The sequence below is a fragment of the Spea bombifrons genome, chromosome 3 (assembly GCF_027358695.1).
Source record: "Spea bombifrons isolate aSpeBom1 chromosome 3, aSpeBom1.2.pri, whole genome shotgun sequence".
NCBI lineage: Eukaryota > Metazoa > Chordata > Amphibia > Anura > Pelobatidae > Spea > Spea bombifrons.
The window spans coordinates 40,263,697-40,284,634 of record NC_071089.1 but is presented as its reverse complement, the minus strand read 5'-3'; the positions used below and the strand labels follow the sequence as shown (position 1 = coordinate 40,284,634).

Here is a 20,938-nt window from a genome sequence, read left to right as displayed (position 1 = left end):
TGTTTTTTCGTGGATTACAATATTCATCAAACTTTGCAAATAGTACCTCTGTCTTTTTCTTGTCCTCTGGAGCTATGTTTCCACTTGCACACCATGCTCTGCATACATCCCGGCCTGTTTGGCCCACACTGATGAGAAAGTATGCAGCCTTTTGTTGATCAGTCCATTGTGCTGCATCAGGGCCTGCATAAACCAGCTCTATCAGCTCCTTCCACTTTGCCCAGTTTTCTGATATATTTCCAGATTCTAAATCCAGGGGAGGAATGTTTCTTGTGCTGTTTGCCATTATTCTTTAGATACACTTCTGGTACCATGTGTTGTATGTACAATAAAGACAGACAGATCAGGCAGAAGCTTCTTTATTCCATGCTCTCTCTTCCTCTCTCTCTGCCCCTCAACTGGTTACATAACAGGACTTAAGGTAGACCATATATTAGCATTTAAGGTAGAACTTTAGAGTTTGGAAATTAACAACATTAACAGTGTCACAAATCAATATAACATTACATCACACCTCCTAACTATCTACCCTCTCCCTCTTTGAAGTTCACTTACCTTTCAGGAGTCCTGCGGTGGGGGTTCAAGGCCTCTGCCTCCCAGCTCTGCCACTGTATGGAACAATCCACACATATATACCAATCCACACGTATACCAATCCACACATATATACCAATCCACACATATATACCAATCCACACATTTATACCAATCCACACATATATACCAATCCACACATGCACTAATCCACACATGCACTAATCCACACATGCACTAATCCACACATATACCGATCCACACATATACCGATCCACACATACACCAATCCACACGTATACCAATCCACACATATATACCAATCCACACATGCACTAATCCACACATATATACCAATCCACACATATATACCAATCCACACATACACCAATCCACACATATATACCAATCCACACATATACACCAATCCACACATATACACCAATCCACACATATACAGCAATCCACACATATATACCAATCCACACATATATACCAATCCACACATATATACTAATCCACTCTCACTGAATGTTTTCCTACCTTTCTTTTTTCTCCTTACAGCTCCTTTTTCTCCTCTTCGCTCCTCTTCTTCAGTTCTTCTGTCTTCTTCCGGTTGAGAGGGCACGGATAGCGGTGGGCGCGGCTTCAGTGTTGTGCACCGGGATCTGACAACAAACCCCGGCGCACAGCAGTTGTTGCCGTGCGGATCACAAGGGAGCGGTATCGGAGGTCTTTAACAGACCTCCGGCTCCCTTGAGTGATTTTAAGCCGGGTTCAACCCGGCTTAAAATCACTCAAGGGAGCCGGAGGTCTGTTAAAGACCTCCGATACCGCTCCCTTGCGAGCCTGCTCCTCCAGCGGCGGACATTACTGTCCGTCTCTGGAGGGGTGCCGAGTGCCGCAAGTTGGAACCCCCTGATGAGCGGCACCCGGTGCGGACCGCCCCCTGGAGTGTGGCGCCCTGTGCGGTCGCACACCCCAAAGGCCGGCCCTGCTCTAAGGGGCCGGGAAGCCCCCACCAGGGCCGGCCTTAGGGGTCTGCGGCCGCACAGGGTTTAAATTAAAACATCGGGGGGTTTTTTTTCAACTTTATTTAACATCCTCCATGTTAAATAAAGTTAAAAAAAACTTTATTTAACATGGAGGATGTTAAATAAAGTTAAAGAAACCCCCGATGTTTTAATTTAAACCCTGTGCAGCCGCAGACCCGTAAGGCCGGCCTTGGTGGGGACTTCCCGGCCCCTTAGAGCGGCGGACCTGGTCGCAGGTGCCCCTTATGCCCTGTGTTAATGCGGCCGTAGGTAGGGTGGGAGCCTGGAGCTGCAGCTCCATCAGCCCCTAAGTCAATGCGGCCCTGCCCACCGGGCAAATGCCCGGTGTGCCCGATGGCCAGTCCGGGCCTGGCTCTAACCCCTAACCTAACCCCTAACCTAACCCCTTGGTATTTTCACTAATCTGTTATTTGCATGCCTCCAAAACCAGGGAAAGAAAAGACCCCAAAAACAATTTAAAAAATTTGCCGCAAAACACACATGGAAGGAACTTCAGCAATAAACCTTGCCATGTGTGCAAGAAAAAATAAAGAAATGCCAATATTCATGCTGATAAGTGTGTGAAAAGTAGTGATCTGATTATCATTAACCAAGTCATGATTGACTCTCTTTTTTGTTTTACATTTCAATTCTGGTGCTTGTGGGGATTGAAGATATCAACTCTTGTTGATGGTGTCAATGTGGGAGCTTTTTTAACAAAGACGCACCATTACATCTTCCACTGTGAAGGAGTTAAAGGATATTGGGTATATTTAACAGACCATTAATGAAATAGTATCAAAACAAATCACAAACATTCCCCCTGGGGGTGTGTCAGTGATGTACAGATACGCTGAACAATATACCCTTAAATTGAAGTTACCGTATTTGCTCGATTATAAGACGACCCCGATTATAAGACGACCCCCCAAAATCAAAATATTAATTTAGGAAAAAAACAAAAAGCCTGAATATAAGACGACCCTATAGGAAAAAAAGTTTTACCAGTAAGTATTAATTCATGTAAATATATTTTTTAAATTTCCTTTTATTTGCCAACCTGCCCCCCCCCAGTTATGCCACTCTGCCCCCAGAAATGCTTTATACCCCCCCTATTTGCCACTCTGCCCCATGATATGCCTTATACCCCTATATGCCACTCTGGCATATAGGGGGTTAAAAGGCATATCATGGGGCTGAGTGGCATATAGGGGGTTAAAATGCATTTCTGGAGGTATATATGCATATCATGGGGCTGAGTGGCATATAGGGGGTTAAAATGCATTTCTGGAGGTCCAGAAATGCATTTTAACCCCCTATATGCCACTCAGCCCCATGATATGCCTTTTAACCCAGCATGTACTGGCTGCCTTGGCTTGATAGGAGTGTGATTGCTGCTAACAGCAATCACACTCCTATCAAGCCAAGGCAGCCAGTACATGCTGGAACCTGGGGATGATAGTAGTGGGATTACAGCCTCCCTATGCCATGCTACAACCCCCACCCCCCTTACACATCCATGCTATCACACACAAACACACATTCACAAACATTTAAATACTCATTCATTCCATTAATCACCCATACTTCACACATTAATCACACATACTTACCCAAAAACCCTCCCCCACCCCCTTACCTGAACTGCAGATCTCTCACTCGAAGACTTCTGCAGGGGACCGGCTGTACCAGCAACTTCTCTGGCCCCGCCCCCAGAGGAGGGAGGGGGAGATAGAGTTCTGTGAGGAAGCTACAAGCTTCCTGTCCTCCTGCTTCTAACGGAAGAGACGCTGCTCGCGACCGGTAAGCAGCATGGCCCCAGCCATTTTTTTGGGGTCTGATTAGAAGACGACCCCGATTATAAGACGAGGGGTATTTTTCAGAGCATCTGCTCTGGAAAAAACCTCGTCTTATAATCGAGCAAATACGGTACTTCAATTCCCTTTAAAAACTGGCTGTGTTTTCTGATTCGGTTCCCCTGACAGCTAATGAAAGGGGGTGTATCACACACAAAAAATGGGAGCATAATTTACTTTTTATTTATTTATTTATAATTCTCCAAGCCACTATTGCTTTGATATTTTTACATGGTCACTTTCTCCTCTTGTTTTCTCATAATATGATTTATGTGTTAACTTACTGTAGCAGTATGGCCACCCTATAACCAGGACTATACATCTTAACCTTTCTTTTGCTAAGTCACCATTCAAATATTATGATTGTTTCGATAAATAATCTTAGTACTCTTAGTGCACATCAGTAAAACGTATGTTTTAATGTATAACCTAGTCCTTTAATATTGTTTCAAATGATTCGGATATGCATGCAGTCATTTCAGCCATTATGAGCACACCTGGAATCTCTCCTGGTTTAACCCAGAGAACGGGTCAACACCCGAATCCTCTGGTTCCTTGACACGCCCCACCCCCTTACCATTTTCCCTTTAAATGAGGGTGTTTAATGAGATGTCAGCAGAAACGCCCACTGACATTCGAGGTCAGTGGGACCACCCACCGACGTAGGCAGTCCTAGCTGCGTCCCGCAAGGGTAAGCTCCGGGCAGCCGGACCACAGAAGTTCCCAGAAATGATTATTGGCTATATATATTTGCCTTAATCATTATATATTATAACCAAACAACTATGATTCCTTCCTGCTTTACAGTTCACATTCTGAAACCAAACAAAGCTTAATATTATCATCAACAGGATGAAACTAGCACCTACAATTTATAATTAAAATAAATATAATATCCAGCAACAGATTTAATTTACTGTTCATAAAGCAAAGGTAACTAAATTGTAGTCATCTAATCAACTTACATTCTGAGATCCATTACTCTGAGTGTGCTGTCTTTTGTATGAATTAGTAAACACCTTCCATTTGGATGAACTTCAAGATGATTCACCGGGATACCTTTCATATCGTTTTCTTGTATTTCCTATTAAGCCAAGTGAAAGTAATTACCACTGAGCATCAGAGTTTAAACAAATGGACATTTACAGGCACATGATAAATATTACAAGGTCACAAAAGGCATTAAAACCCCTTCAGTCCCAGGGGTTTTTGGTACCTCAAGTCCCAGAGTAATTTTGCCATTTTTGCGGTATGTCGGTTCAGCGATTATTCTCCTTTCCTGTGCACAGTGTACCCATGTAAACTATATATTGTTTTTTGCAAGGAGATATAGAGCTTTCTTTTGATACCATAGTTAGATTAGCTGAAAATTTAGGATGAGAAATTTTGTAAAAGCTAGTGAAAATTAGAAAAAAACTCCTAATTTTTTTATTAATTTTCCCTCTGAATCCTCACAAAATTAGGTAAAGGTAAGGAACATACTATAAGGCGTACATTATTCATAGAATTTTTATGCTTATGGCTTAACAGGTTTCGGGGGTTGTGAATGGGGGCAGGAGGGTTATGCTGTTTAGATGTTGTGTTAGGGCAATGGGATGTAAGGGTTTTCTTTTATTTTTTTATTATCTTTTTTATATAAAATGTTATTCTTTGTATTTTTATATATATATATATATATATATATATATATATATATATATATATATATTGTGACAAACCCTATAGCATGAGGGCCATACAAGTCACTTTTAGGGGTCCTAAGCACAGTCCTCTAGGGCAATCAGAGTCAGGAACAGCAGCTTTGAACAAAACAGCACTTTATTTTAACCGCTTAAACCCCAAAAACCAAATCATAAAAATAAAACCTAGCTCCCAATTGGAGCCCTCTCTAACTTAACTATGCTGGTCCAGACTGAACAGCCTAATCACCCACTACCTCAACCTCCCAGCCAGACTCAGCTACGCCAGGCTCTGGAAAACCTCCCCCAGACAACACACAAAATGTCCAGGCAGGTATTGCCTCACTTGGCTCAGGGATTGTCTTCTTCAGGGCCCTGGGAGCACAGGGAACCTCCTCTTCCCCCAACAGTCTTTTTGAGTATCAGGCTCCAGGGGTTTTTAATGTCCAGCACCTGTGCCTGATGCCGGCCCCATAGGAATCCCGGACCGGATCCTGTGGACTTCTTGCCTCCTGGAAAACCCGGCATGGAATTTCCACAAAATGGGGAAATGGAGCATTGGCCCACCCTGCTCTCCAATTGCTCCACCCCAGGGACCCATATTTACGATCTGGATAGCACCTGTACCCAAATGCCACACTAAGCATCTCCCTGGGGTTTACACTGTCACAATATATATAATTTTGCCGTCGCTAGCACTATCTTACCATGTCTCTCTTACCATGTCTCTCACCCCCCCTCCTGTCCTGAAACAGTGAAGGGAAAAAAAGCTGTTAATTCATTTAAAAAATAATAATAAAAAATCATTAAAATAATAATATAAATAATAATAATAAAAATAATAATGTGAGCTGTGATGTCATTGTGACATCACTGGCATGTTCAGGAGGTCCCTAAGAGGACCTCTAACCATTATTGTGTAAAAAAAAATATATAAAAAATACAAAAAAAAATAAATAAAATATAAATATATATATAAATATATATATATATATATATATATATATATATATATCTATATATATATATATAATAAAAAAATAATAATTATAAAACCTTACATCCCATTGCCCTAGCATAACATCTAGCCAGTATAACCCTCCTGCCCCCGTTCACAACCCCCAAACCCGTTAAGCCATAGGCATAAAAATTATACAAAAAATGTACACCTTATAGTATGTTCCCTGGTGCTGGGAAAGTATGGAAAATCTATATAAATTAGGTATTCCTGAAATCAGGACACCTGAATTGATAAAGGGTATTTTCCATCACTTTACCTAATTTTGTGAGGATTCAGAGGGAAAATGTAAAAAAAAATCTGGTTTTTTTTCTAATTTTCTCTAGTTTTTACTAAATTTCTCATTCTAAATTTTCAGCTAATCATCCAACTATAGTATCAAAAGAAAGCTCTATCTCTCCTTGAAAAAAAACAATATATAGTTTACATGGGTACACTACTCACAGGAAAAGAGAATAATCTCTGAACCGACATAGCACAAAAATGGCAAAATTGCTCTGGGTTTTGAGGTACCAAAAACCCCTGGGATTGAAGGGGTTAATATCAGTTAAGGCGGTATGGGGGCATGCTGCTTAGATGCCTGTATCTACAGACCCCCAACATATGCCATTGGAAAGGTAATTGCCTCATCTTTCCAACGGTATAATGCTTGTGGAAAAAATATAAAAAATATTAAGTTAAAAAAAAAAAATGTTAAAAAAAAGTTAAAAAAAATGATTTGGGGGTCTCTAAAGGCGGATAAATAAAGATCAAAATTGCCTAGAGACTCCCAAATTAAATTATCTAAACATAAACTAGTTTAACTTTAAAAAAAAAAAAAAGTATTCTAGCTAAATGATCACTGTGGTAGCCAATGTTACCACAGTGATCATATAGCTATGAAAAGTCACATTCCCTTTTTAAAAATGGCCGATACTAAAATTTAACCTCATGATCCCTTTGATCATGGGGTTAAATTTAGCCAATGGCAGAGGAAAGCAATTTGTGAAATCCTGATGAACTGTAAATATTAGTAAAATCAGCCACTTAGCCTGTGCGGTATGTGAGTAACCATCTCATCCCTGGAGCGCCTTGCATTTTTACTGCAAAACTTATTTTTGCTGTAAAAGTGGTTTTTTTTATCCCTTTACCATCATTTCTTTGGGATTGTAAGGGGAAAGAATGGTGTGTGCTTCTGTGAGTGAATGTATGGAAAGTATGGTGTGTGCTTCTGCGAGTGAATGGCGATATGAAAGGCGTGTGAATGGTCAGTAATTAGGGTTGAAGCCTTGATGTGGCATTACTGCTCACGTAAGAATTAAATTTTGGCACAAAAAGTACACATTTGCAAAAACTACACCCCTTGGCGCATCAAATGAGGGGCTGTATGTGTTTCTAGTACAAACCTGGAGTACGCAAGACACAAAAGAACATGTCGCTATGGTTCGAAAAAACATATTTTCTAGCCAAAGCGACATATTCCGTCATTATTTGTGCACTCAACTTTTGTCCTAGAAATACATGTAACCCCTCATTTGAAGTTCCAAGGGGTGCAGTTTCTTGAAATGTGTACTTTATGTACTCTAATTTAACTTCCCAGATGTCTAGACCACTTTAACTTCAGATATGGCAGATTGGAGAATCTTGTTTAAAAAATTGTCTTAAAACATGTAGGGGTGATGCCTGCAATTAGACAGCTCTAGACAGCTGGGAAGTTAAATTATGGGACAAAAAGTATACATTTGCAGAAACCATACCCCTTGGTGCATCAAATGAGGGGCTGCATGTATTAGTAGCACAAGACTGGAGTGCGCAAGATATAAATGAACTTGTCACTTTTAATTTTTAAATTTTTTTAATTTTTATAAGTGTGATATTCACTTATTTGTTGTGCACGTCAGATTTGTGATATAAATACAAATAAGACCTCATTTGCTGCGGCTGGGGGTGTAGTTTCTAAAAATATATATTTTTGTTGGCATATTTTAACATCCCGGGCAGCTAGAGCTGTTTAATTGACGGCAGCCATGCATTAAATTTAAAGACGTCTTTTGTGATAGTCTAGTAAATTGAACTTTTAGCAATAAAATATTAGAAAAAGACAGTCTACTGTTCTCAATGTCTGTTTATTTTAGACCTGTTACCTACTACAAATATTTAGCAACACAGGTTTTGATATTAGAGTTTAGAAAAATAAAATTACAAACTAGTTTTTATTGAGTCGGAAGTGAAAAAATACACCTTTTTCCCATTTTTGGTTTTATTTTGCAAACCTAATGAGACATACACATATAAAAATATACCTTAGAGTTAAACATACCTTAGAGTTAAATCCTATCTTGACAAATCGTTAATAAAAGCTAACCCAAAAAGGAACGATTAACTAAAATCTTTAATACCGTATTTGCTCGATTATAAGACGCGGTTTTTTCCAGAGCAAGTGCTCTGAAAAATACCCCTCGTCTTATAATCGGGGTCGTCTTATAATCAGACCTCAAATAGGTCTGACTATGAGACTAAGATCCAGATCCCCTGCAGCGATGCAAGGGACCTGGATCCTCCTGTGTATGCCCCCCCCCACAACCTACAGCTGCTTCTGAGTCCCCGGTGCTTAGACCGGGCAGCGTGTAGAGCGGAAGTTGTCTACGCGAATCGTGTAGAGCTCTACACACTGCCTGGACTAAGCACCGGGGGACTCAGAAGCACCGGTAAGTTTGGAGGAGGGAGGGAGTGTTAAATGGGGGGCATAAGGCATTTCTGGAGGCAGAGTGCTCTGTGAAATGCCTTTTAACCCCCTTAATGCCACTCTGCCTCCAGAAATGCCTTTTAACCCTCTATACGCCACTCTGCCTCCTGAAATGCCCTATACCTCCCTATATGCCACTCTGCCCCATAATATGCCTTTTAACCCCTAAATGCCAGAGTGGCATATAGGGGTATAAGGCATTTCTGGAGGCAGAGTGGCACATAGGAGGTCAAAAGGCATATCATGGGGCACAGTGGCATATAGAGGGTTAAAAGGTGTATCATGGGGCACAGTGGCATTTAGAGGGTTAAAAGGCATATCATGGGGCACAGTGGCATATATGGGGTATAAGGCATTTCTGGGGCAGAGTGGCAAGCCTGGGGGCAGATGTGCATAACTGGGAGGGGGGCAGGTTGAACAAAAAAAAAAGGAAATAAAAACAAAATATTTTTCTCAATCTTAGCTTTTATTAACAAACAATTGTTCACATAGTTTACATGAATTAACATTTACTGGTAAAACTTTTTTCCTATAGGGTCGTCTTATATTCAGGCTTTTTCTTTTTTTCATAAATTAATATTCAGATTTTGGGGGGTCGTCTTATAATCAGGGTCGTCTTATTATCGAGCAAATACGGTAGTACACCTAAGAAATCTTTAATAACCAAAACCACTGAGCTTATTAGGATGTCAAAACAACTAAAAGACTTCCCTGCAAAAATCTCATGGGAAAAAGATCTGGGACTAACAATAACTCTTGAGGAATGGTGCAGATCACTACAAAAAACTAAACAGATAAACCATTGCCTCAATCTAAATGAAATGCACTTTAAAGTGATGAATAAATGGAATTTGGTTCCTACAAGACTGAACAAAATGCGAGGCCACGCTTCTTACCCTACTTGATTGGTCTAAATACAGAAAGGAAGAATATTCCCTAATTGTTCATACCTTCTTAGCAACCAAGATTACAACTGCAAGGAATTGGAAATCACATATTCATCCTACATGGCCCGTAGTTAAAAATCAACTTAAACATCAGCTAGAAATGGAAAAAGGAATATGCACATCAAATACGTAATTTGATCTCTACAAAAAATTATTAACTTTGTTATAATGAGATCTAATAATAACACATAACATCGGTCCTCTAAACTTAATTCATAATTCCTTCCCTGCACCCCCTCAAACTGCTGTAGTTGCCTGTCTATGTCCAAGTCAATATGTTTCTGTTCTATAGATAACTAGATATAATAGCCACAAGAATTCCCAAAGTTATAATTGTGTGTATACTGGATGCAAAATGATAACAACATAACAGTATGATATTACTATACAAATCTGTTCCTTCAGATTGCATCACACTAGGGCTGCAACTAACGATTATTTTAATAATCGATTAGTTGGCCGATTATTTTTTCGATTAATCGGATAAAAAAAATGCTAATTTTTTAATTTTCACTTTCATCTCTTTATCGCAATGGTATTTCTTTATTCACCTTCTTATTTTACTGACATAATAATAAAAGCTACAAGAACCCAAACACAGTGTTTCTCAAACTAGGTTTTAATACTTATTTATTAGTAAATATTAATTCATATGTTAACTATTTTTCATATTTAATAAAAACTATGAGAAAAAAGCCTTGTTTATATTTTCTTTTATTTACCAAACTGGCCCCAGTTATGCACATCTGACCCCCAGCTATACCTTATACCTCCTATATGCCAGAGATTCCACTGTGCCCCCTGATATGCCACTGTGCCCCGATATGTCTTATACTCCATATATGCCAGTGATATGCAACTGAGCCCCCTGATATACCTTTTACCCCCAGACATGTCTTAAGCCCCCCTGATATGCCTAATATCCCCTATATGCCACTGTGCCCCCTGATATGCCTTATAACTTCCAATATGCCACTCACCCCCATTTATGCCTTATACCTCCCTATATGCCACTGTGCACCCTGATATAACACTCCGCCCCATAAATGCCCTGCACCACCCTGAAATTCATTATACTCCCTGATTCACCATTCTGCTTCCCCCAGATATGCTACTCTGAAATTCATTATACCCCCCATACACCACTCTGCTACCCTGAAATTCATTATACCACTATAACTCTCCCATATACCACTCTGCCTCCTCCCCCCTCCCATACACCACTCTGCCTCCTCCCCCCTCCCATACATCACTCTGCCTCTCCCCCCCCTCCCATTCACCACTCTGCCTCCTCCCCCCTCCCAAACACCACTCTGCCTCCCCCCCATACACCACTCTGCCTCCTCCCCCCTCCCATACACCACTCTGCCTCCTCCCCCCTCCCATACACCACTCTGCCCCCCCTCCCATACATCACTTTGCCTCCTGTCAGCAACAGAGGTTCACAAGACACCAGGGAGTCGGGTAGAGAGGCAGAGTGGTGTATGGGAGGGGGAGGAGGCAGAGGGGTGTATGGGAGCCACCCTCCCATACACCCCTCTGCCTCCTCCCCAACCAATACACCACTCTGCCTCTCTCCCGACTCCCTGGTGTTTTGTGAACCTCCGTTGCAGACAGGCACTTTCACTGGAGCTTCATAGAAGCCTCAGCGTAAGTGAAGGGGAGTAACAGAGGCTGTCTGTGCACATCGCGCAGGCACCCACCAGCTGACAGAGAGGATGATCCTCTGCAGGAGACCTTGATTCTCTGTCACCCGGTGGGGGTCTGCACAATGTGCACAGACTGCCTCCGTTACTCCCCTTTACTTCCGCTGGGGCTTCTACATCATGTGATGCTGCCACTACATCGTAGAAGTCCCAGCGGAAGTGGAGGGGAGAGGCGGAAGCTGTCTGTGAGCAACGCACAGACACTTACTGGCTGACGGTGAGGGGAATCCAGGTCCCCTGCAGCGTTGCCGAGGATCTGGATTCTAGTGTTATAATCCGATCTCTGTTTGAGGTCGGATTATATAAGGAGAGGAGTTTTTCAGAGCATTTGCTCTGAAAAAACCCTTTTTATAATCGCTAAAAATCGATTTGACTAATCGATAATGAAAATCGTTGTTATCGATTATTATCGATTAGTTGTTGCAGCCCTACATCACACCAAAAAAAAGTTACTGTTAATGCTGTTTACTGGTACGCATGCTTTCTCTGTTCCCATGCACTGCTGTTTTGTTAACCAGGCTGAGGAGTCCATATTGGTAGTTCTGAAGGCTAACGACCCCTTGCGTCCAGAGTGGGTCACTACACAATACATATTCTTCAACCTCAGTGGTGTCGCAACAGGGGGGGGCAATTGCACCCCCTAGGTTATTCCTTGCCCCCCCTGTTGCCCCCCCCGCCGAATTTGGAACCACCCAGGACAGTCCCGCAATGGGACTTTAACCCCTTGAGTTCTAACGACGGCACAGTGCCGTCACTAGCAATCCCAGTCAGGTGCTAACGACGGCACCATGTCTGTGGACCTCCATCACCACCTACCCCGGCGATCTGCCTCTCAAACTGAAGGGCATGAACGGGGCCACCCAATCCGCCCGCGTAACGTCACTGCGCAACTTTATTAAAACTGACAATTGTCAGGCATCTAAGCAGCTACAGACCCCCAACATATACTATTGGAAAGGTAATTGCCTCACCTTTCCAATGGTATATAGATTGTAAAAAAAATAAATAATAAAAAATATTAAGTTAAAAAAAAAATGTAAAAGAAATGATTTGGGGGTCTCTAAAGGCAGATAAAAAAGATCAAAATTGCCTAGAGAACCCCAAATTAAATTATTTAAACATAAAGTAGTTTAACTTTAAAAAAAAAAAAAAAAAGTAAGTATTCTAGCTAAATGATCACTGTGGTAGCCAATGTTACCACAGTGATCATACAGCTATAAAAAGTCACATTCCCTTTTTAAAAATGGCCGATACTAATTTTTAATCCTATGATCCCTTTGATCATGGGGTTACATTTAGCCAACGGTAGAGGGAGGCAATTTTTTAAATCCTGATGAACTACAAATATTATTAAAATCAGCCATTTAGCCTGTGTGGTACGTGAGTAACCATCTCATCCCTGGAGTGCCTTGCATTTTTACTGCAAAACTTATTTTTGCTGTAAAAGTGATTTTTTTTTCTCTCCCTTTAACATCATTTCTTTGGGATTGTAAGGGGAAAGAATGGTGTGTGCTTCTGTGAGTGAATGTATGGAAAGTATGGTGTGTAATTTTGCGAGTGAATGGAGATATGAAAGGCGTGTGAATGATCAGTAATTAGGGTTGAAGCCTTGACGTGGCATTACTGCTCACGTAGGAAGTTAAATTTTGGCACAAAAAGTACACATTTGCAAAAACTACACCCCATTGGCGCATCAAATGGGGGCTGCATGTGTTTCTAGTACAAACCTGGAGTGCGCAAGACACAAATGAACATGTCGCTATGGTTAGAGAAAACATATTTTCTAGCCAAAGCAACATATTCCATCATTATTTGTGCACTCAACTTTTGTCCTAGAAATACATGTAGCCCCTCATTTGAAGCTCCAAGGGGTGTAGTTTCTTAAAATGGATGCATTGTCTGAATGGGGGAGAGCATGAGTTAATATGTGGATGAATTGTCTGAACGAGGGAGAGCATTAGTCATAATGTGGATGAATTGTCTGAATGGGGGAGAGCATGAGTTAATGTGTTTGTGTGTATCATAGATGTATAATTGTGGAAGGGCAAAGATGGCACTAGCAGGATGTTTGAGCCTTGGGGACCAAGATGGCATGGGCAGAGTGTATATGGAACAAAGATGGCACAGGCCGGACTGTTTGGGGACAAAGTTGACTTGTGCTGGGCTATTTGGGGACAAAGATGGCAAATCTTATGTGTGTTATCTGGGTGCTGGTCAGGTTCTATGTGGTCAGTGTGGACGCCAGGGTTGGCTTTGGGGTGTGCAACCTGTGATCTATGCCTGTAATTAGGGGGTTTTAAATATACCTTTAATGTTGTGTTTTTATGTGAATTCCAATTGATCTATACCTGCAAAGCTAGGTTTGTGTGTTCTTCTGTAGATCCATATCTGCTATGCTATGTTTCCATACATTATTTATGCATACCTGCAAATACAAGGGTTTGTATGTCTTGTTCAGTTGATTAATACCTGCAATGCTGTTTCCATGTATTTATTTGATCTATACCTGCAATGCTATGTTTCATATATTATTATTGTATACCTGCAAATACAGGATTTGTGTGTCTGATTCTGTTTATTTGATATATACCTTAAGTGCTGAGATCACAAGTGAATTTCAATTTGTGTGTTAATGTGTTGATCTATACCTGCTATCGGCAGCAAGGTCTAATATTTATATATATATATATTTATATATATATCGGCAGCAGGGACATATATTAACATGTATCGGCAACTGGGGCTAATATTACTATATATGGGCAGCAGGGGCTAATATCTTATATATAGGATCTAATATTAGGCCCTGAAATCATTTAGTGCAAAAGTTAAGGTATTGTGGTGTTTAAAGGATTTCAAGGATTAGTCTTACTAAATTGTGGCTTCAGGCTTCCCATGTTGAATGATCAAGTATTGTATTGTCCAATAACAAAAGTATCATTCCATAGCACATTACTTTTGGCAATATATATATGTGTGTGTGTGTGTTTTTTCAGTGGTATGATTTAATGGTGGAAATTATTAATGCCCCCCCAGTTTGACTGTGGTATCTTGTGTGCCCCCCTATATATTGTTTCTAGAGTCTTACGACCCATTTACCAAACCAGAGGCTTGACATAAACAGAACCTGGATGGAACGACTCTACACAACATCATTCAGACACGGGGCAAACGTAATCTTTTACTTAATCTTAATCTTTTACGTTTTGTTAACCAAGCTGAGGAGTCCATATTGGTAGTTCTGAAGGCTAACGACCCCTTGCGTCCAGAGTGGGTCACTACACAACACATATTCTTCAACCTCAGTGGCGTCGCTACAGGGGGGCAAGGGGTACTGCACTCCCTGAATCTCACTAAACAGAAGTTTTTCGAAAAGGCAAACAAACCAGACACAATGCTGGCTAAGACGTCTAAGAACTCAACGGAAATCACAAAATATAGCTAAGATTATAGACGCCACCAAAACTAGCTGGGTACACCCTGGGGACATAGCGGAACAATTCGTGAAATATTACCAAAACCTCTATGATGGTAATAAAACACCCTCAAACAGATTCAGACAGGAGCATTTACAAAATTTTGCCGACACTGTCGGACACACACCTAGACTCCTTAAATAGCCCCTTCACCGAGGAAGAACTGTACAAAGCAATTAGCACACTTAAAACTTCCAAAGCAACAGGACCAGATAGCTTACCTGGATCTTACTACAAGAAATGTAAACAATCCCTGAGTCCATGACTGTTCACAAGTTTCAATCGTTTCCTGAATGGTGAACCACCTGCGCATGAAATGCTGAAGGCCAAGATTATAGTCATACATAAAGATGGTAAAGACCCATCTAACTGTGGCAGCTACCGCCCCATTTCACTCATTAATGCTGACATCAAACTACACGCCAAACTGTTAGCCACGCGATTAGGAGCGGTTATCCCTTTGCTGATACCCCCAGACAAAGTCGGACGATTAACTTGATTGAGATAGCCGGAACGACGAACCAACCTGCCACGCTTCTGGCGTTAGACGCTGAAAAAGCGTTCCACAGAATAGACTGGACATACATGTGGAAAAAATGGGCTTTACTGGTCGTTTTTTGAGGGGAATCCGACGGCAACTATCGCCTTAATGGGATGTGAGTCACCAGCCTTTGTCTCGAACCACTGGCTGCAGCCATCAGAACTCACCCAGATATAACGGGAATAACGGTGAAACACAGACAATATAAACTGAGTCTATTCACTGACGATATATTACTCACTATGACTAATCCATTGATATCCCTCCCGAATCTATATCGCACTCTACGCACATATCGCACTCTATCTCAGGATATAAAATCAACAATTCCAAATGTGAAGCCCTAGATGTCAAGTTGGGTGACTTGGCGAGGGAAACCATCGCAGCTAACTACAAGTTTATCTGGCAGACGTCTATTAAATACCTGGGTATACAAATCCCCAGAGATCTTGGCTCACTGTACCATATCAATTACTTACCACTTTTGACCGTTCTTTGCAGAGAATTGAGGCAGTGGTCCCGCTATTCGATCTTCTGGTTGGGTCGCATCTATGCATTAAAAATGAACACACTGCCCAAATACTCTATTTATTCCGAGCAATACCAGCCTCTATCCGAAAAGAAGACGTTGAAGCCTTTCAGTCTTTTATATTTCAATTTATTTGGGGCTCTAAGAAAGCGAGAATTAACAGGAAGACGATGTATATGCCTAAAGACAAAGGGGGCTTAGCTGTTCCAAACCTTTATCTGTACTACCTGGCGGCCAGAATATCACAACTGGAAGCATGGTGTTTTCCGGCAGACACCCTACCTTGGGTCGACATTGAGCGGAGTTGTATCCCACATAATCAGCTGCAATTGGTACTCTGGACTGACCTAACGACCTTACCCGGCTGTAACATTTTGACATCTATGAGGACTTCCTACTCAACCTGGAGAACATGGAGACGTAAATTTCTTCTCATGGGACGAGTGTCTCAGTTAACACCCCTGATCTATAATCCTGCTTTTCTGGAGGGGGAAGATGCCTCCAAATTTCGATGGTGGATTGTGGAGTGCTGGTAAGTAGAAGTATTAGTAGTATATCCTTTTCGGAACTCAAGGAATCCAAGCACATTCCTAGTACAGAAACATTCCGCCCACTGGTACCTCTCCCCTGTGAGATTATCGCATGTTGTTTCGGGGGTGTGGAGAAATTGGCACGTATCTTCACGCCTGGTGGGGGTGTAGGTTTATACTTCCGATCTGGTCAGATTACTTTTAAAAACTTTCAAGAGCTCTGGGGACGCCAATTAGAGACACACCTGAAGTTGCTTTACTGCTCATGGATGTACATACGCCGGATCTATCACTGCACAACCAACAGCTCATTCACCGAATTTGCGCTGCCGTTAAACAAGCCATAGCGAGGAGATGGAAATGAGTCCCGCCCACACTTAGAGAGATACAAACTAATATTTGGAACCTCATCACCATGGAAAAGATTACAGCTAAAATCCAAGATGACATGCACAAGTTTAAATCTGGGATCCATGGATTTCCACATATACTGATACCAAAGAAGCGGTTCCCCTATTACATCTCAAAGGATCCTCTACGGATGGCAAAGTAGAGTATATTTTGTGGACATTGTATCTTGTTTGCCAAATGCTGTTTGCTTTTTCAAATGTTCATTCCTTCACTGCTGATCCCCTAACTCTCTGACTTCCCATAGCCTTAACTACTCCCCTTGTTATAGGTTTATGTTAATATATAGATTATGATTGATACAATATTTATCTATTAAGATTTAGTGTACTCACAATTTCATTTATAATGTTATAAACAAAACAATTGGCATGCCTGGATCACTTTCTTCACCCAAATGATGTTGCTGTAAAGACTCAATGTTAAGGCATTCAACACCACCAAAATCAGCAGCAGGGGCTTCCTCAGACGTTAATGTTCGCCATATATTGTATGGCGACGCACGCTAACATCTCTTTTTACCTCCCAAATAACCCGACAAACCTATGCAGCACTGTACTCGAGAGGTTGCTGATCACATATTGGGGTGTTTGACAGTGACGTATACCTGGAGCAGTAAATCCATACCTTAAGTACAATGCGTGTGAAAAATACACAAAAAAAATACCACCGCAAAATTTCACAAAGGCTCGTGATAAAATTAGCGCATGGAAACATTTAAAAATACTAGCATATGAAATACCTTGGGGTGTCTAGTTTTTAAACATATATGGTTTGATGGGGTAAAGTGAATTGGCCAGCTTCAACCATGTCCCAAATAACACATGGGGGCAGGATGAACACATGTCAAAATTCCAATGTAAAAAAATAAGCACTTCCCAAATGTGGCCTTTTAGCCCCCAAACACAACAAACCCATGCATGGGGGGTATCACCTTACTCAAGATATGCTGCTGAACACATATTGGGGTGTTTGACAGTGACACAAATCAGGAGCTGTAAATTCAGACCTAAACTAAAATGTGTGTGTGAGGGGAGACGCAAAAAATTACTTTTTGACAAAGGCTGGTGGTAGAATTAGTCCATGGAAAGAGTTAATATACTAGCTTTTAAAAAACCCTGTGGTGTCTAGTTTTCAAAAATATATGGTCCCAAATTTGGGGCAGAATTAGCAGATTTGGAAAAAAACGCTATTTGTAATTATTGCCCTATAACTTGCCCTAAAAAAAAGAAAGAAAAGAAAGCATAAAAACATTGGGTATTTCTAAACTCAGGACAAATAGAATCTATTTAGCATGTTTTTCATCAGCTTCAAATCCTCAAAGCCTGCACTACACTCCTCCATCTATTGGATCTCTCTGCTGCTTTTGATACTGTTGATCACCTCCTTCTTCTTGACTCACTTGCTTCTAACAGGCATTCGAGATACAGCTCTCTCCTGGATCTCCTCAAATCTGTCTAACCGTTCCTTCTTTGTCAGCCTCCTTCGCCCCTTCCACTTTCGGTTGGCATCCCCCAAGGTTCAGTTCTTGCCCCTCTGATGTTCTCTCTTTATACTTCATCTCTTGGCAAACTAATCAACTGATTTGGCCTCCAGTAAAGTGGCGGAACATCCAGGGTCGCAGGGGTTGCAGTCAGGGCTGCCGACTGTCAGGGCCGGACTGGCCCACCGGGATACCTAATCTAATTAAAAGCCGCCTCCGGCGCCTAATGAAATGAAAGGGGACTGGCGTGCATGCACCGCCCCACCCAACGGACTTGTCTCAGCACTTCGTCCCACGTCTTAAAAGGGGGACAGCTCTTACAAGCAGTGGTAAGTCGGGTGGAGTGTTAAATGGGGGGCATAAGGCTTTTCTGGAGGCAGAGTGCCCCATGAAATTCTTTTTAACCCCTTTTATGTCACTCTGCCTCCAGAAATGCCTTTTTACCCCCCTATATGCCACTTTGCCCCCAGAAAAGCCTTATACCTCCTATATGCCACTCTGTCCCATGATATGCATTTTAATCCCCAATATGCCAGAGTGGCGTATAGGGGGTATAAGGCATTTCTGGAGGCAGAGTGGCCCCCTATAAGCCCCATGATGTGCCTTTTAACCTCCTATATGCCAGAGTGGGTTGACACACATGATTCAACATGTAATTTGTTGAAAAGAAACTGTTGTGTAAAAATCATGGTTTTTTTTATAACAGATTCTCGCACCGGGGCCCTGACGCTTCTAAATATGCCCCTGCTCCAGTATCATATGCAGATGATACCCAAATCTACCTGTCTTCTCCTGATCTCTCTCCATCTCATGTCCCATATTACCAATTGCTTGTCTGCTATTTCTTCATGGATGTCACAACGCTTCCTGAAACTCAATCTTTCTAAAACTGAACTCATTATCTTCCCTCCTTCCATTCCTCCACTCCACTACCTGAATTCTCTATCACCATTAACAACACAACTATCTCTCCTACTAACCAGGCCTGATGCCTTGGGGTCATCCTTGACTCTAACCTCTTCTTCATCCCTCACATTCAGTCCCTCGCCAGATCCTGTCGCTTGCACCTAAAAAACATCTCTCTCATCTGCGCATTCCTCACCCAAGAATCCACAAAAACTCTGGTTCATTCACTTATTTCCCGATTTGACTACTGCAACAGTCTTCTGGTTGGCATTCCACTGTCTCGACTATCTCCTCTACAGCCTATTCTAAATGCTGCTGCTAGACTTATCTTCCTTGCACGACTCTCCTCCTTTTTTTCTCTGTTTCATGTTATTTTATTTTTTCTTTTAATATTTATTCTTTTTCCACATAAATTATACAAATAAACATCACAATCCAGACACAGAAAGAAAAAGCAGAGAAAAGAGAAAACGTACAGATTAAACATATCATAGTATTATCAATAATACCTATAATATCAATAGTGAACGGAGATCATCTAAAGGCAGTACTTAGTTATTGTCGTACTTCTAAATAAATAAATAAAAAATACCTAGCTACCAATTACATTAATTCATAAGTTCCTTAATATTTTTGATCCAGTCCTCACAAATATCTGACTTCCTTTCATATGATGAGCTGATCCATATTGCATCTGAAACGATACTTGGTTTACCAACTGTGTTCTAGGAATAGGTTTAGTTTACTTCCAAGATCTAGAAATTAGAAGCTTAGTTGCAACCAGTAAATGTACTATTATTGTTTTGGGGGAAAATGTGCAAAAGGGCTATCTTCATATTTTTTTAATTTTAATATTATCAATTTCTTCCAATAGTTCATATGCATCTTCCCTGAGGGGTCTTATTTCTTTACAGAACCACCAAATGTGTTTGAAATCTCCCCTTTCCACAATACACCTCCAACATCTATCTGATATATTTGAGTACATAGCTTTTATATTCACTGGCGTCAGATATCACATTGTGTGTTATATAGTATGGGAGTAATACTGTGTATTATATTGTGTATGGAGTAAAAAGGCAGGGCCTAAGATGTGTACAAATTGCTACAACACTGTGGGAATCCCGCTGTCCCACACAAAAACAATGCAAAAGAGAATAGTGGTGGTTTAACCCACCATAGTGAGTGGAGCAAATAAGCAAATAAAGAGATATAGCTTACCCCTTTGGGGTTAAAATCGATCAGAATCCGGGATGTACATAAAGGATAAAAGAAACAAATAATAGTGCAATTTGTGTGCAACACAAATAAATGCAATAAAAGTAATGGGCTAGAACACTCACATGAGTGGAGCCAATATGACTGGCTCCAATCGAAATCGCTATGTGTGATTTGGGATCACACACCCATCTGTTGGTGAAGATCTAATCCAGAGCCCCCACCCGGGCTCTGGTGTGGATTACGCTGTGCTGACTGAGGGCAGCACTTCCCCTTTAACACCAGTGTAAATATGGATAGCAGCAGGAAAAAATTATGGATCCAGTAGGGGATGAGTCTTTAAATGGT

General features: G+C 41.2%; 1 protein-coding gene across 2 annotated transcripts in view; it reads right to left on the bottom strand.

Annotated features, from left to right (window-relative positions):
* AHI1 (Abelson helper integration site 1) overlaps positions 1–20,938 on the bottom strand; it is a 263,073-nt gene that overhangs the window by 128,529 nt on the left and 113,606 nt on the right. For both annotated transcript variants that reach the window (XM_053460103.1, XM_053460102.1), the window contains one exon: positions 4,390–4,508. In XM_053460103.1, coding sequence (XP_053316078.1) covers positions 4,390–4,508 — 119 coding nt within the window. The remainder of the gene's footprint in view (positions 1–4,389; positions 4,509–20,938) is intronic.